At 44.4% G+C, this 18,060-nt stretch overlaps 1 protein-coding gene and 1 long non-coding RNA gene across 9 annotated transcripts in view; both read right to left on the reverse strand.

Annotated features, from left to right (window-relative positions):
- The window catches only part of CNIH3 (cornichon family AMPA receptor auxiliary protein 3), a 194,772-nt gene extending 190,884 nt beyond the window's left edge, over positions 1-3,888 (reverse strand). The window contains exon 1 of one of the 4 annotated variants that reach the window (XM_032466612.1): positions 2,761-3,888. In XM_032466612.1, coding sequence (XP_032322503.1) covers positions 2,761-2,841 — 81 coding nt within the window. In that variant the 5' untranslated portion in view covers positions 2,842-3,888. The remainder of the gene's footprint in view (positions 1-2,760) is intronic. The other 3 variants (XM_032466611.1, XM_032466613.1, XM_006188130.3) reach the window with 3 other exon arrangements.
- Positions 3,889-9,523: 5,635 nt separating this feature from the next.
- Positions 9,524-18,060, reverse strand: part of LOC106730065 — a 103,362-nt gene continuing 94,825 nt past the window's right edge. For all 5 annotated transcript variants that reach the window (XR_004314533.1, XR_004314530.1, XR_004314534.1 and 2 more), the window contains one exon: positions 9,524-12,468. This is a non-coding gene — a long non-coding RNA (uncharacterized LOC106730065). The remainder of the gene's footprint in view (positions 12,469-18,060) is intronic.

Raw genomic sequence — 18,060 nt, forward strand, 5'->3', positions numbered from 1 at the left:
TACTTAGTTAGCACGCACTAGGTCCTGGGTTCAATCCTCAGTACCTCCATTAAAATAAATATATAAATAGGTACATAGATAGATAGATTAATTTTAAAAGTGCCATCTTCATATCCCACAGCCCAGACATGGCAGTGGGGTAGGTCTTTTAACTGCTATATACTGATAAGTGTCCCATTCATTATTTTGGATGTCAATATATGCTAAGCCATCAGTATGGCTTATCAGATAAAGAAATACATATGGAATATAAGAAGCTAAAAAGAAAGCAAATACAATGTCTATCACAGAACTGACGCTCTTTAATTCTGGTTGAAATAATTACCACCCCATAACCGACACCCATACATACAAAGTGTGCATGGAAATCAAGGTATCTCGGATTTCCCCTTTCAATGTTCAGGAACCAAAGCCATGTGGTAGGGCTTTGGGCTGTTTGGGAGAAAAGGAGAAGGAAAAGTCTAGGAAAGGAAAGGGGGCTGAAACTTGGGAGTTGTTATTGTAATTTGAATTCAAAGAGCACAAATTTCTTTTTATCATTAGAAACTGGAATCATACCAGGTCAGGAATCAGGGCAGGACCTGACCCAGACTTGGAATCTGACTGCAGGGGGTGAGTGTTGAAAACCTGAAGAGTAGAGGCCAACATGGGATCACACCAATGCCCGGTTTTGATTCAAAGGTCTATTAGTCAACCAGCTGCACAAACCATCCATTTAATTAACCTGCTCTTTAATTATTTGTATTACCTTCCCAAGTGAGAGAAAATTATTCTTTCTGGTTACCTGCTTTGCTTCAGGGGCTAATTTAGAGACCTCCATGCCTGACAGTTTGATGGAGTTCTCTGGTACCTGCCACCCTCGGGCCAAGGCAGAAACGTAAAGAAACAACAAACGAAGTGTTTCTGGAAAAGAGGGGTAGTTAGCCCTCTAGAATGCAAACAACTCCCCAAAGCCGAAGAAGCAGAGAAAGCTCCTTTCAAAACACATTAGCACAGGTCTACTGCACTGTTTGGGCACCATCTGTTCTGCATCCTTTTTCCTTCTAAGTTAGGTAAAGTTTCCTTTTCCCTTCACCACTGTCAACAACATCAAGGCTCAGTTCCTTGGTCACTGGTTAGACCCTGTATTCCTGGGCAGAGGAAGAGAGGGTGCCAAATCCCATCACCTCTCACTCGCAGGATTTTTGATCAGCCCTGAAATTCCCATGTCTGAACTCCTCCTCTCTCACCCCCAGATTCCTAAGTCAACTGATTCAGTCTTACACCATCTTAGACATAAGAGGAAGCTTGGAGACCATCCAGGTCAACTTTCTCACTTTTGAGATGTGGAAGGAAGCCCAGTAAGCGTCTCCCCTAAGGTGATATGGTTATAAGTCTTCCTCCTCTCAGGGTTCCCGCTCCTCCCAGCCTTGTAACAGGAGCTGGTTCAGCTACTTTAGTTTTATTTTGAGACAAGCTCTCTCACTCTAGAAACCATTTATACAAAACACCTGCATCTCACCCACCCTTAAGTTTTCTTCTGGTCTTCATTCCGGGTCATCGCCCACTGCATTCCTGCTCTCTGAGGCTCACCAGAACCATCCTCCAAGGAATTCATCTCAGGATCCTTTCCTGCCACCTGGACTTGCTGGGCAGGACAAGGCTCTTAATGGCGGGAGACTATGCACCGCCTTGCTCCTTCCAGAACGTTTGACCTTAGCCATTCTTCCCCCCAATCCCAGCTCTCTGACGGTGAGGGCAGGGAGCTTAAACAACCTCAGAGGACGAAGCCCTGAGAGTTCAACCGACTTGTCCAATGTTGCACCATCGTTATGAGAGGGCGAGCGTTCCTCAGTTCTGCGCGCTCCCTCTCTTCCTACTTCTATTCAGAAGCACCCTGTCCCCACACCACGCAGAATCGGGATTCACCACGACTGCCCTCAACTAGCTGTAGCCCCAGCATGGACGGCAGGCAAGTTGGTGCCCGCTGGGGATGCTGGGGACCTGGCGGAAGGGAGACTTGCCACCTGCAGAGAGTCTTCCAGGAGTTGGATGGCTCAGACCCCAGGAGGGCAAAGGAGGAAACTCGCTCTCCTCCGCCTCTCTCTGCATGATTTTTCTCCACAGCCTCATTCACGCCTGTCTCTCGGCAGTCTCCTCGCCTCCTCGCTTTTCTCTTCCTCGCCAGCCTGCCGCCTTCACCTGGTTTTCCTCCATCCCCCTCGGCTCCGCTCCGCTCCCCGGGCCTGGCCTCTCCCTACTTCCTCTTAGAAGGCGCTCCTGTCGTTTCCACTTTGCCTCCAACTATGTCTCAATGCAGCCCACCACAGACGCTGACATTTTAAATGTTTAGTTGTTATAGTTACTTGACTAATTGCCGGGCAGGCGGTGGCGCTTCTCCTTCGCCTACCGTGTGCAGGAGAGGAGGGGGCAGAGGAAGTAGGTGGGTGGATGGGGCTGTAGACGCCACTCGCCGGGGCCCGGGACGCAAGACCAGGCCCTGGCAACGGTGTCTTGCCCCAGGAACCGGCGGTCCCTCCGCCTGCAACTAGTAGCCTGGGCACTGAAGGCGCGCCGGGCCTCAGGATGATGCGGTCTCCCGCCCGGGACAAGGGAAAGGCAGAGGGTCTAAAGTCAGGTTCGCCGCGGCTGGCCTCCCAACCGCCCACACTCGCAACCTGGAGAAAGTGAGGTGGCATTTTAGAGAAACTGGGGAAGGAGGTGCACAGGGACGCATGTGGGGCGAAAGAAAAGAGTTAGAAGCCGTTGCCGGTTACTCACGTGCCAGATGGCGAAGAAGATGAGCGCAGCGCAGAGCACCAGGGAGAGCATGTAGCAGAAAGCAGCGAAAGTGAAGGCCATGGCCGGCCGGCGAGCCGGGGGTCGCCAGCACCCAATCTCACCACTCACAAAGCAGCCCCTGGGAGGCCAACGACCCCCTTGAGGACGGCACTCTCTCAGATGGGGGGGGGGGGCAAAAAGGAGCCACGTCTGCACTGTCCCCTCGAGGCCAGTGGCTCAGAAAAGACACGCCAGCCGAGAGAGCCTTGAGGATCAGCGAATAGGGTCAGGATTCCCAAAGGTTCCGGCGACCTGGGACGCCAGCTTGTCGGCGAAGACGGGGAAAGGGGCGTCGAGTGTCGTTGGCGGGAACTGTCCCCAGATCGAAAAAGAAACCAAATCAGTAGAGAACTCCTGCAGATTAGTGCCAACCAGCGAGCTTCTCGAGACAACACGACGAGGGGTCCGAAGACTCCACGGAGGACCGCGTGAGAAGTTCCCGTGCCCCCGGGATAAGCCTCTGCTTTCCGCGCCTAAGCCGCAGAGGAGAGGCGAGAGCGCCGCTCAGGACCCTCCTGCGCCTCCCGGGAGCAAACCGAGAGCGTCCAGCGAGATGCCCGGGCGGACTCCGAGCTCCTCCCAAATCCCGGAGCCGGCAGCGGCTCTTTCCCGGGAGAACACGTCTTTAGGTAGACGGGAAGAGCCAGGTCCCCTTGGTCCTGCGCCCCGGACGCGGCTTCCGTAGCTGCCTTGCGCTCCCAGGCGTGCCCGGCCCCAGCTGCGGCCCCGGCCCGCCGGCCTGAGTAATCCAAGTTCCCCGAAAACTAGGGGTTGGACTGGGCCGGGCACGGGCTCCAGCTCAGCGGGCCTGCTCCCGGCCGGGCGGCTGGAGTGGCTCTCAGTGCTCGCCGCGAAGCTCGCTCCACCTGCTGCTGCTGCTGCTGCTGCTGCCGCGGCCGCCGCCGCCGCCGGTGCCACTGTGAGAACTGAAGCGGCGCGGCCCGGGATCCCCTCCCGCTCGGCGCCCCACCCTCGGCTCCGGCTCCGCCGAGCACGCCCTCCCCGGCGGGCGGAGACTGCGGCGGCGGGGGCTGGAGAAAGGTGGGCGACGAAGCGCCGCAGGGCGCTCGGTCGCCGCCGCCGCTGCGCTTGTGCGCGCCGGCCTTTCTGAGGAAACTTGAGGCCCGCAGCGCAGGCGGGGCAGGGCGGCCGGGCCGAGGTGGGGCGGGGTGCGGCGGGGCAGGGACTCTTTAAACACGTGTGTCTGGAGGAGGTGGGAAGCTGCGGAAGGGTATGTGTGCACCTCGCACCTAGATGCGGCAGCCGCCCCTCCCGGTTCTCGCGGTTTTGCTGGAGTAGGAAATGTGTGGGCTGAGGGGACTGGTTGGGGTTACAGGAAAAAAAGCCTGTGGCCCCCAGGGTTGTTGGCTGGGCTTTCCCAAACTGTAGCTTTCCTAATGCTCCGGAGTGCGTTTGAGCACTGCTCCCTTCCGTGCAAGATTCTCCATTAGCATCTTTCCCTCGCATCCTCCACCCTCCCCCGCCGTCTGACCTTGGGATTGGGGAAACTAGACTTTGCGGACTATTGTGGGTTCCTGGAGAGGCAGCAGCAATGGCTCTGTGTTATTGGTGTTGGTCTAGTGGAAATGGCAAGAGCATGTGCTTTTGGAGTCAGAGCCCTTTCTAGCTGCAAGGTTTTTAACCTCTTTAAATCTCGGTTTCCTTATTTGCGGAAGGGTCAGCATTTAATTGCCTCTGGGTCTACATACTTTGCCCCAAGTGCAAAATGAAAATGTGGGGCTTCTTGTTTTATATGTATATAAAGAGTTTCAAGGTAGCAACAGCAGAATATTAAACCAAGGGTGAGGCCCTATGAGTACCAGACCCAGGGCTACTGTAGAAGTTGCACACCTGTGAATCCAGCCCTGCTCTGGGTTATACTTTTTGCCACTTCCTTTTTCACTTAAGCTTGTCTCCAAGTATAAATTCTCATTGAAGAAAAATTGGAAATACAGAGATGAAAAAGATGAAACAAACACCATAATCTGCCACTCTCAGACACCACCAACACAAAAGTGATGTATTTCTTTCTAGCTCTATTTTTTGCCTTTTATACCAATTATTTCTTTTAACTCTTGTAATTATACTGCATACATTTTTGTAACACCAAAATAATATGATAATCTTAACATAAGTTGGATAATTCAGCTATGTTGAGTCCCTTTACCGCTGATCTGTTGTCATTTGTTTCTGCTGCTTCTTCCTTAAGGAGTCCTAGCACCTCATCTGTCTAGTAATTTTTTATTGTATGTCCAACATTATTTTGAAAAGTTCATTGTAGAAATTTGAGGTCTAAGATGATGTTATCTTTCCTCAGGAAAATTTTCTACTTCTTTTGCTGAGTGTCTGGGGGAAATGAGCGCTCTAGAGTTACCTTAATCCAATGTCAAGGATTGAGATTTCTGTGGGCAAGCCAGATGACTGCCATCTGTGTAAGGGCTGTTTTGTTTTGTTTTTTTCTGGTTCACCCTTATTCACATGGAGAAGTTTTTTGGATCCTAAGCCAAAGCAAGTGTGTTATCAAGTCCCAAGCCTTGGTGGCCCTTGGACTCTGACTTTGCCCCTACTCTGCATTCAAAACACTAAAAGTACAACCCAGCCTCTCAGCCATCTCCTCTAGGTTAACAAATGCCTCTAGGGCAAAACTGGCCCCAAGTGCAAGGCTGACCTCTCTGGGTTCTCAACCACTCTTAGAACTTGGCCCCAGTAATTCCTTACTGCTTACTTAAGTCTTTGGTGCTTTTAAGAAGATGATTTTATATTTCATTCAGCTTGTGTTCAGTGGAAGGATTGGTCTGAATTATCTAGTCCAGCATTACCAGAATCAGGAGACTACATCAAAAGAAAATTTCATTATCCCACCACTCAGACTTTCAAGTCCCCAACCATATCACAGCCTCTGTTTTTCCTGCCTATTCCCCACTCCTGCTTTATCTTGTTTTATCAGTTACAGAATGGTATCTCAGTAAAGGTGACTGCAGTGATAGAATTTCAGAAAATAAGAACCCCAGGCAAATACTGCTTATTCAACAACTGTTAGTACCTATATGTTGTGGGCACTGTCAGAAATTCACAAGATTCTCAGTCTGATTGGTGAGATAATAAATAACTCCGTCACAAGGCAGTGTCTTTGGGAGGGAAAAAGTGCCTGTGACACAGGATAGGAAAGCAAGGAATAAAGTGATAGGAATGGATGTTGAGTGACCAACTAAATGGTTCTGCACCCAATTCCAATGTGTGTGGGGTCAGGGTGGCTTCCCACATCACCAAGCAATCATCAGACACCAGCTGGGTATCCTACAATTCAATTCAATTCTGACATTATCTACCTGAGAATGGCACAGATTCCACAAGTTAAGGGCTCAGTCTCACAAGACAGCCCTCCATTTCAGATCCCAATCACAAGACCAGGTTGTTAACCTATGCTTCTGGCTGACTGGCTATTGATTGGAGATTCTAACGGCCCCTTCCTTGGGTTTGATTAGTTTGCTAGAGCAGCTCAGAGAACTCAGAAATCCAGTTTGCTTACCAGTTTATCACAAAGGATAATTAAAGGATACGAATGAACAGCCAGATCAAGAAATAGGGCAAGGTCTGGACAGGTCCTGAACATAGGAGCTTCTGTCCCCATGGGGTTTGGGGTGCACCACCCACAAGGTTGGGTTCTGGTTCAGCAACCTGAAAGCTCTCCAAATCTCATCCTCCTGGATTATTGTGGAGGCTTCATTACACAAGCATGATGGATTAAATCACTGGCCAGGGGTGACTGATTCAACCTCCATCCAACTCTCCGCTTTACAGCAATCAGGGAATGGGACTCAAAGTTCCAACCCTCTATTCATGGTTGATTCCCTTCACAACTAGACCCCATCATTGGGTGCTTTCCAAAAATCACCTTATTAACACAAACCCGCTTGTGCTGGAAAGGGGCTTGTTATGAATAACAAGACACCATTTCAACTTTCTGACTCTGAAGCGATTTCAGGAACTGGGGACAAGATGCTCCCATTGCTTTTATCACTCAGGAAATTTCAAGAGTTTTGGGAGATACGAGCCAGGATAGTGTACGTCTGAATGGTCAAATATATATTTCTTATAGATCATAATATCTTGCCAACCTATGTTGTTTCAGCTGCTGTTGACACTGAAAAGCCAATCACTTGATTTTTTTTTCCCTAGCCACTGTGCAGGCAGGAATGGCCATGTGATTCAGTCTGAACCTGTGAGACATATACTTCTTTTTGCCTGGAATGTAAGCCTAATGCCTGGAGGTACATCAGCCATCTTGTGACCATGAGGAGGAAATCAACACAATAGGAATGGAAAAGCTAGAAAAGCTAGAAAGACAGAGGGAGCAAGTATCATTGACAACATAATTGTGCCATCCCACCAGCCCTGAACTTCCCATTCTTGACTTCTCCTTGTACGAGATAATAGAATTCACTTTTTAAGTCATGGAAAGAGGTTCTGTCACTTACAGGTGAACACCACTCTTGATGCCATGGTTTAATGGAGGCATGGAAGGGTTGTTTTCCAGCCCCTGAACCCCCTAGCCTCCTTCCTCCACTTATATACAGGTTGAGTTTGGGTTTTCTGCCTTTTCCTATCTTATGAATAGTAACACCTCAGTTTATCAAAAGTGAAGGCAAATAATGTGTCTCCACACGACTAAAGACTTGGCTTATCATAAAGCTTCTTCCAACCCTATCCTGCCCTTATGCCCCCTCTCCACCTCACCTGAAAGCACCCATTAGAGAAATAGCCAAAGCCTAAAGAGGTATGCCTTTGAATTCACAGGAAGCTTAGTTAAGAGGGCTCTGAGTTCCTTCTAGCCCAGCACTAACCCCATTCCACCCACAGGAAAATCTGACCAGAGCTTCAGTTAGCACAGAATTCAAGAGGATCTCCAGACATTTCCCCCCATAAATGAACTCGTGCACTTTTCAGTGCTGGTGTGGTATATCCAATTACTCCCTTGCTTTCCAGCCAAACTAAGTCAGAATCCCAGAAAGCTCTGCCCATCATGCATCGTAAACCCAGTTCACCAACTTCTCCCCCAGTCACCATCCCCATGTTCCTTCAAATCCCCACCAGAAAGAGGTTATGGCCAGCTAATCCACCTCACCATTTCTCTCTCTCTGGTGGGTTTGGTTATTGGAATGTCTTGATAATTTGGATTTTTTAATGGCTTTTTAATAAATATAAACTTTTCAAATATATAGAACAGTAGGAAAAAGAGGGTAGTGAAAACTCAACTACATATCACGCAGATTCAACAACTGTTGACATTTTGCTTTATGTGCTTCCTGTTGTCCCCAAATTGTACTTTATAGCTGGTTTGTTCAAACTAGGATCTAAAGATTTTCCTTTCACTCCTCATCCCCCAAGGTATTATAACGTTTTGCTTGTATATAATTTATTCAGCAAGAATTTTTTTTTTAAAGTTAAGTGCCTGTTATTGACAGCTCTGTGCTGAGCACAGTGACTTTATTCACTGGTAGCCAATGTTTGTTGCTCTGTATGCCCTCATATATCTAAGTTGGCATTGTTTAGCTTAGGGATATGTTTACTTAATTTGCTTGGCACACATTCACATGAGTGGAGAAGCTAGGTATGAACTGCAGACTCATGAGAGCTGGAAAAAAGTTACTTCTTCATTTTCTTTAAAATAACTTAAATCTAACTGGAGCCCCCTTCTTGCTTTCCGGACCAGCAGGAAATTCACTATTGCCTTCATTGAGGCTCCCCATGAGGTTGGGCAAAGCTTCTGGGGGAGCTTAAATAGCACCAAAGCATTCAGAGAATGACCTTCTGCATTCTCCTGCATGGAATGTCTAAGAGCCCCTCTGCCCGGCTCCAGCCACAGCACACTGCCATGTCTCTGAGGTCTTGCCTCTTCCATGAATCTCTAAAATGAAGCAGTGTATGGGTCACCTCTCCTCCAGAACCCCTACTTCAGCCTCTTTGCAGGCTGCAGGAAATTGTTTCCTGTTTCCCTCTTGCAATTGGTAAAGCCATCCTCTCTCCTCTCTCCTCCTCAGGAACATGATCCCAGAATCTTTCCAAAATCAGAAAGAACATTTGACTTCAAAGATCTTCTTTCTGCCTTGCAACTTATTCAGCCAATATTCATTAGTATAACTGCAGTGATTGTGATAACATTGAAAGATTTCTGTTCCAATCACTAAGTAGTATAACAGTTCTTGCAGCAAACAGGAGAATGAATAAATAATTAAAAATTCTAAATTAACTCATTCATTCAGGCCAATTGTCATAGCATGTCAAAAGGCCCATTGATAAAGAGGCTTCTCAGATACTTATTTATCACAAAGCACACCATGCTACTGACATTCTGGTTTATCACGATCCTGAAATCATGTGGTTGCCACTGATTCTAAACAGTTGTTACTTTAGTTGTATTTGTGCATTGTAACGCTTGTGTAAGTGGTAAATATAGTGTTTCGATATTTATAAACCTAAGAATTTATAAATAAAATATTAAAACAAACTCACAGAATAAAGAGACAACCAACTGTGGATACATTTATTAATGTCCATTTAAATATCATACAACTCAATCTTCTGAGTCTGCAAAGAACAAGCAATGATATTAATAGTAAGTGTAGCCTAGAATACCTTCTGTTGCTGTGTGGAAATCCAAACAACCTGAACATATTTTTCTAAGTGCAAGAATCAGTACAAATTCACACAATACTTTTTATTTCTTTAATACAAAATAATTATTTTAACAAAAATATGAACGTCTCATCAATGGTAGGAATGTAAATATGGGATGCAAATGGTGCTCTGAATTGACTATTACAAGATTTAGATATATATCGGCGTGGCAATCACATTTTACCAAAGCTCATGGTTTGATTAAAAAACTGTAATTATCAATAAAAAAATCAGTTTCACACAATAATGCATTTGAAAGAACAAAATCTTTTAAATTTAACAAAATATTGATTAAATGATTAAAAATATTAAGAAAATACCCTTAAAATGTTCACACTAGCCAGCATGAACTTAAACATAATCAAGCATTTCCAAACATGAAATATGCAACAGCCATTAAAAAAAAAGAATATCTATATACGCATACATTACATTCTAGATTTATGGTCCCACTTGCTGGAAAACATATGTCCACTGAGAAAACAACTTACTTTAAAAGTTATAAATCATAAGAGTACAATAGTCATTTTCTATGAAACTTTGACTATTTCATATAAAAGCCTATTAATAATTTATTTTAAAGTGAGAAATTTTAAATTTTGTTGATCTCGTGGAGTTGGAAGGAATTATTTTTGAAATAATGACCAATCTTTATTGTCAATGCTTCAGAAAAATGGTATCAGTGAAATGTATTTTCACAGAAACTTTTTGTTCAAACAATGCTAGTGCCTATATGTTAAAAAGTCTGGTATTTCAGCCAAAATTTTAGAAACATTTCTAAATGTTTTTAATTTGGCACTAAGTCACTGTATTCATTTACCCCTGGATGATGCAATGAAAGATGTAAATTAAATAATTCACTGTAAATCTTTTTCCTGAAGCTTTGTATTTATTATTGTATTAGTCTGCCCCAGCTGCCACGGCAAAATATCACAGACTGAGTGGTTTAAAGAACAGAAATTTATTTTCTCACAGTTCTGGAAGCTAGAAGTTCAAGATCAAAGTGCTGGGAAATTTAGTTCCTGGTGAGAGCTCTCTTTCTGGCTTGCAGATGATCTCTCACTGTCTTCACATGACCTTTCTTCTCTGCACACCCAAAAGGAAGGCAGAGGAAGAGGGGGACAGGTCTGAGTCTTCCTCTTCTTATAAGGACACCATTCCTATCTGGTTAAGGCCCCACCAACATGACCTCACTTAATTTTCATTACCTCCTTATAGTCCCGATCTCCAAATACAGTCACATTGGGGGTTAGGAATTCAAAATATGAGTTAGGGGTGAGGGACACAGTCGAGTCCACAACAACTACCATACATCAAATAAACAATTAAATAAGATCTCTGATGATCTGGGAATTGAGACTAAAACTGAAAGAATTTTTGGTCTCAATGAACAGCTTGTAATGGTATAATGCAAAAAGAATTTAGAAAAAAAATTTTTATTGAAGTACAGTTGACATACAATATTATATTAGTGTCAAGTATACAACATAGTAATTCAACAATTACACATACTATGATCACCATGAATTAGTTGCCATCTGTGACCATACAAAGTTATTTTCATATTATTGACTATATTCCCTATGCTGTATATTACATCACCCTGACTTGCTTATTTTACAACTGGAAGTTTGTACCTCTTAATCCCCTTCATCAATTTCCCCTAACCCCCCAACACCCTCCCCTCTGGCAACACCGTTTGTTCTCTGTATCTCTGAGTCTGTTTCTATTTTGTTTTCTTGTTCATGGTTTTTTTTTTTTTAGATTCCACATACAAGTGATGTGATATTTGTCTTTCTCTGTCTGACTTATTTCACTTAGCATAATAGCATCTAGGTCTATCCACATTATCACAACTGGCAAGATTTTTTATGGCTGAGTAATATTCCACTCTGTATATATATCACATCTTCTTTATCCATTCATCTGTCGATGGACACTTCAGTCACTTCCATATCTTGGCTATTGTAAATAATGCTGCAACAAACACCATGGTGCATATATCTTTTCAAATTAGTGTTTTCATTTTCTTCAGATAAATATCCAGAACTGGAATTGTTGGCTTTTATGGCAGTTCTATTTTTAGTTTTTGGAGGAACCTCTTTTCAATACTGGCTGCACCAGTTAACATTCCCACCAACAGAGTATGGGAGTTCTCTTTTCTCCACATTCTCACCAACACTTGCTTTTTGTTGTCTTTTTGATAATAGCCATTTTGACAAATGTGAGGTAATAGCTCATTGTGGTTTTGATTTGCATCTCCCTGATGGTTAGTGATGTTGAGCATCTTTTCATGTGTCTGCTTAGGAGGGGCCGGCTGGAGCCAGAAGCTTGGCAAAGCACACAGCATTAGCTAGGTTGATTGAGAGTGACAGAAATGGCATCTGCCAGCACCAAACCTGCTAGGTGGAAGGAGAGTAAAAAAAATGGCACCCACAAGTGTTCCCCGAGATCCCTGCCCCTCTGGCCCTAAAATTAGCCAGTGACAATCCTTCCCGTATGACCCAGGTGCTTTCCAATATTCTGCCCCTAAAACCAGGCACAGAACAAGTGAGTTTGTGCACAAGCTCTTCAAGTGTCTTGGTTTCCCACAGCTCTTCAGATCTCCCAGATGTAAGCCCCGCTGGTTTTCAAAGCCAGACATTATGAGGGCTCATCTTCACACTGCAGGTCCCCTGAGCTAGGGAGCCCGACTGGGGCTCAGACCCCTCACTCCTTGCGGGGAACCTCCGTGGTTGTGATATCCTTCATCACCACAGGGGGGGATGTGGGTTCTGACTAGACCATGTCTCTGCCTCTTCTTCCTGTCTTGATTTGGCCTTTTGCTTGTATCTTTAGTTGTAGAATATCTGTTCTGCTGGTCTGCTGGTCAGTCTCAGAGATAGTTCTTCTACATGTAGTTGTAGTTTCGTTGTGTCCATGGGAGGAGGTGAACTCAGATCTTGCTACTCTGCCATCTTGATCCCACCCCTGCAGAATTTAGAAATTTTATGTATTTTTTTTTTTACTGAAGTATCATCAGTTACAGTGTGTTAATTTCTGTACAATATGTACAGCATGTTTCAGTCATACATATACATACACATATTCATTTTCATATTCTTTTTCATTATAGGTTACTACAAGATTTGAATATAGTTCCCTGTGCTATACAGAAGAAATTTGCTGTTTATTTTATATATAGTAGTTAGTATTTGCAAATCTCAAACTCCCAATTTATCCCTTCCCACCTTCTTTCCCCTAAGTAACCATAAGTTTGTTTACTATGTCTGTGAGTCTGGTTCTGTTTTATAGATAAGTTCATTAATGTCTTGTTTTTCCTTTCTTTTTTTTTTAGATTCCATATACGAGTGATATGGTATTTTTCTTCTCTTTCTGGCTTACTTCACCTAGAATGATGATATCCAGGTCCGTCCGTGTTGCTACAAATGGCATTATTTTGTTATTTTTTATGGCTGAGAACTATTCCACTGTATAAATATACCACAACTTCTTTATCCAGTCCTCTGTCGATGGACATTTAGGTTGTTTCCATGTCTTGGCTATTGTATATCGTGCTGCTATGAACATTGGGGTGTATGTATCTTTTCAAATTAGAGTTGCCTCCAGATTATATGCCCAGGAGTGGGATTCCTGGGTCAAATGGTAAGTCTATTTTTAGTTTTTTGAGGAATCTCCAAACTGTTTTCGATAATGGCTGCACCAAACTACATTCCCACCCAATAACTTGTAAAATGGGAGCAAACATTTTGGAAAAAATCAGAGAATTAACCTTAATAAACAGGATTCTAATAGTGGTATCCATACTCTCTGTGGCTTCACAAGAAGTAAGTTTCTTAACTAAATAATAAATCAATTTAATTCAACAGTCAATAAAAGTAATTAAGCATATAAGGGTAAGTAAACAAAACTATAGAGAAACAAATATATACCACTTGAAACAAAATAAATTATAAATTCTAAGGACACTATTCAAATATCTAGTAAATTATGTAAAATGAGTGATGATAAAAGTAAGAAGCATGATGAATTATTAAGTTGTTTCTATTTATTAAATGATGCAACTTTGCCAAATGATGTTTGCAAAGCTCCATGGATTAAAATTAATAAAAACAAATCAATCTGACTCATTAAATATGGTGTTCCATGGGGACAGAAAGACTCAGCCAGCCCCCAGCTCTCCCCATACATGTGGGGAGGCCATCCTGGCTCTTCCAATGCCAAACTCATGGGTTAAGTGCAGCCAGTACCACGTGGAGCAGAGACAGCACAAAGCTCATGACTCAGCCCAGAGCTGAGTCATGAGCAAATAAAAGGTGGCTAGTGGTTTAAGCAACTAAGTTTGGGGATTGTTTGTTATGTGATGATAAGATAATTGCAAAAGTTCTTTATTTACCAAGGGGCCTTTTTAATTTGGTGTCCACTGTGGCTACAACTCATGACTTCTAGAAAGGGGAAGTGTATAATGAAAGAAACTCTTATAGCTTAGATGAGCTATGCTTCCAGATCCTCTACCTCCATTTGCTCTCATTCCTACAGCCAAGCAAGCCCCTTTCCAGACAAGCAGGGGCACAGGCTTGGGCTCCAGGGATCAGTTATCCTCGGGCCACAGAGTCCTTATCACCCTGTTTGTTTGCAGGGTTTTTTTGGTTAAAATATACTTAATACAACACATTTTAATCATTTTTAAGGTGTTCACTTCTGTGACATTGAGTGCAGGCACACTGTTGTACGACTATCACCACTAACTATCTCCAGAAATTGCTTTATCTTCCCAAACTGAAACTCCATATCCATTCAACAGTAACTCCCCATTCTCCCCTTCCCCAGCCCCTGGCAGCCAACATTGTACTTTCTCTCTCTATGAACTTGACTAGTCTATAGATATTTCATATGGGTGGAATACTGCACTGTCTTATAATTCTTTACATGTTGAGTATCTCTCTCCCTCTATAAACTTCATCTTCTTCTTTGCATGGCCATATAACAAATATCCAGTAAGTGTTCATGAAACGGATGTGTATGTGTGTATATATGGATGGATGGATGCTGTTATCAGTCTGACTGATGTGGAAGTTGACTTAAACTAGTCTGTCCCACTAGATAATGAGCAACATGCAGATGGACCATGTCTACCTCTTACTTATTTACTTAAGAGCACTTACCAGTCTGCAAGCCCAATAAACATGGCACCATCCATGCCTATAAGGAGCTCAAAAATGAACGGAGATGCACAGAGCCATCTGTGACTTTGATAAGAATCTCAGCAGAGAAGTGCAAATGCTTGTAGAGCACCTAGCACAAGGCTTCGGACATAGGGTGTGTTGAATAGATGTATTTTTCACTGAACTGAATCAGATGATAAGCTAGTCAGGAAGCTTTTCAGCTTAAATTCCCACTTTCAAGCTGTGTGAATTTAGCCAAATGACTTCTTCTCTCCACGCCCTGCGGACGTGATTCTGTTCTGACATGAACACCAGGTATAAGCCAGCTTGGCCTGTGCAGCAAACACAGAGGCATATTTTCACCAAAGATGGTGGGAGAGGGACAGAGGGGGACCAGGGAGGGACTGGAATCACAGAACTGACAATTTCAGAGAATCATGGATTAGGGAGGCAGAGTCATGGGATGTGGCTTCCTGCTTGTGTTCTGAACTCGTCTAAATGTCATCTCCCTGACAGTGCTGCCTTCTATGGAAATTAAGTGATCTTCCTATTATTAGCCTGTTAAACAGGCACTGTAAACAGATCGCAAACAATGAGGCTTTGTTAGAAACACTCCATTTAGTTCTGGGCCCTGGCTCCTTCCACACCTGGAGATGTATCAGCTATTTTAACAACACTCCCTCATCATGGTTCTGTACATGTAACTTCAGGGAAGGAGTTGTTTCTGCAGAAAGACTCCTATAAATCTAACAGGAAAATGTAATGTGTACATAAAGCCCCAGAAATCCTACCAAGCTCCAGACACAGCTGTCACAAATTCCGCCAAGACCCATCACCTGAGAAGGGAGATGGAGCGGAAAAGCCAAAGCCATGGAAAGGAAGCCTGTGTCACAAACACAGAACAAAGGTGGAGAGCAGCTACAGCAAGAGGAAGTCATAGCAGTAAAACCACCCGAAGGAACCGATAACCCAAAAATCTTTCCTACAGTCAACAGTGGAATTTGGGCTTCAATTACTTTTCCGTTTGTTTAACAAACATTTATTCATAGTCTACTGTATGCCAAGTCTTGTGTAGACACTTAAAAGTTGATGTGCTGATTTACTGGTAATTCTCAAACCTCCAGGCAAAACAGTAAGTTCCCACTGGCAAACCCCCATTTGGGAGTTGCCAGAAAGCCCCCACCCAGCCTTCGGGGGCCCCCTTCTCTCTCAGTCCCACACTGAGGCATGGAGGTGAGCCAAAGAGACTCAAACAACACCCCAAGGAGCCTCTCTCACTCAGGCCAAGGAGTCCTTCCCCGAGGCTGGGCAGCTGTGGGTGTATTCTGGGTTAAAAATCTTTTCTCCACCCTGAAACTTGAGTTGGGGGCAGAAGTATCACTTTAAGCTACAGACCAGCCATCAGAGATAAAAGTGTCCCAAAGTCGACAAAAAATCCAAGCAAAAAGCAACCCTGGCCAATCCCCCCGAGAGTCAGCTCTGCCACGGCTCACTCAGGACAAAACCAGTTTTGCCTGTACTTAGAAAGGTATGTAACTTATTTTTCATTTAACCCCAGGTATTCCATCTCGTCTGTGACTAAACTGTTGTTTTGATTCAGAATGTAGACTTAGAATACTGATGACCTGTTACACCTTCAAAGTGCCCTTGAATAAGAAACAAGCACAGAGAGGCTGGGAATTCAGTGACCTTCTGTGGCAGAGCCTGTGAATAGCCATGCACTTAGCTTCTGCCACTGAGAATGATTCAGTTGCTCTAACATCCAGGCAAAGGGGAGGAAAAGCAGATCCAAACTTAGAAAAGTTTCGATTCGTGCATTTTCAAGTTTTCGGAACAGCAGTGATTGTGCTCGCTCAGCCACCCTCATCCCCAGAGCTCAGACTCTCTAACCGATTCTCACAGAGGTCTGGAAAACTGATAGATAAAATGACCTCCTGTAAAAATGGTTCCAAAAACAAAACAAAACAAAAAATGGGTCAGGAAGAAGCTAGTGGCATGGCCCAAGGCTTAATGCTAAATCAGCTTCAGAACCGAGAGCGGAAGCTTCTAGGGTTGAGCCTTTACTCTCGCAGTCGCTCCCACAGCCTGAGAAGTCGGCCAACAAAATCCAACATCTTTTTTTTTTTAATCCTAGAATCAGCACCATCAAGCCAGAGCTAAGAAATAATGCTGCCAGCAAAATGAGGAAAGTGCAAAAATTACTTAATTACTCAGGACATGTTGGCAGACACTTCTGCTTGTCAAATCCCTGGTTGCCTGTATGGTTATTTACATCTGAATTAATTTACACAGTTTTAAATACTTGTTAAGTAGCAGCAAAGATCCTACCAGAAACTTGCCGGAAAAAATCCTCTCCCTCATCCCTGGTTTATTCACCAGCATACAAGACCCTTCTCCATGGCCTCCCTTGTCCTGATCACTGACTCTTCTAACTCTGGCTCCTTCAAGGTGTCTATATTCCCACTCAGGCCCATGTAAATTCCAAATCCCACTGGCCACACGCCTCAGCTGGGCAATCAGGAGCATAAACCCCCTGCCCCTGCCTGTCCCACTGCTCCACACAGGGATCACTTCCTAGGGCTGCCAAGCAAAGTACCACCAACTGGGAAGACTTAGAACAACAGAAGTTTATTTTCCTCACCGTCCTGGGAGCTCGAAGTCTGAAATCAAGGCCATGCATCTCTAAAGTCCCTGCAGGAGGAGGAGTCCTTGCCTCTTCCAGTTTCCAGGAGCTCCTGGTGTCCCTTGGCTTGTGGAAGCATAACTCTGATCTCTACCTCCATCTTCACATGGCCCTCTACCATGTCTCTCTCTGTCCTTTCCTCTTCTTACAAGGACACCAGTCATGGGATATAGGGCCTGTAAGAGGCTTGCATTGTCCCAGAGAAGCAGAGTACATGCTCTGAAGTTCCCAGAGGCCCCAGGTGTTCTAGCTGTTACTAGATTCCCTTTAGAGGTTTGAGGTTCAGATCCTGATCCTACAAGGGAAAAGCTGATCATTTACATGTAACTGTCCCTCTCTGCCTGTTGTTTTCATGTACGTCATACACAACCCTCTCTGAATACTGCTGCCACTTCTGATCACCAAATGCAGAGATGGGGATGGGGACGGTGGGAGGATTTCCACACATCAGGCAATTCTGCAGAATATTGTCAAATGCTTTTTCTGCAGCCCTTGAGATGAGCATATGATTTTTAATCCTTCTGCAGACATTAGCTGGGTGTCCCACAATTTAACTCAATTCTGACACTACCTACCTGGAGATAGTGGCAGATCCCGCATGTTCAAAGCTCAGTTCCACAACTTTCCCCATTTCAGATGCCAAACACAAGTCCAAGTCGTTAACCATTAATTTGCTAGGGTGGCACAAGAACTCAGGAGACAAGTCTACTTACT

Source organism: Camelus ferus, chromosome 23, assembly GCF_009834535.1.
Source record: "Camelus ferus isolate YT-003-E chromosome 23, BCGSAC_Cfer_1.0, whole genome shotgun sequence".
Classification (NCBI taxonomy): Eukaryota; Metazoa; Chordata; class Mammalia; order Artiodactyla; family Camelidae; genus Camelus; species Camelus ferus.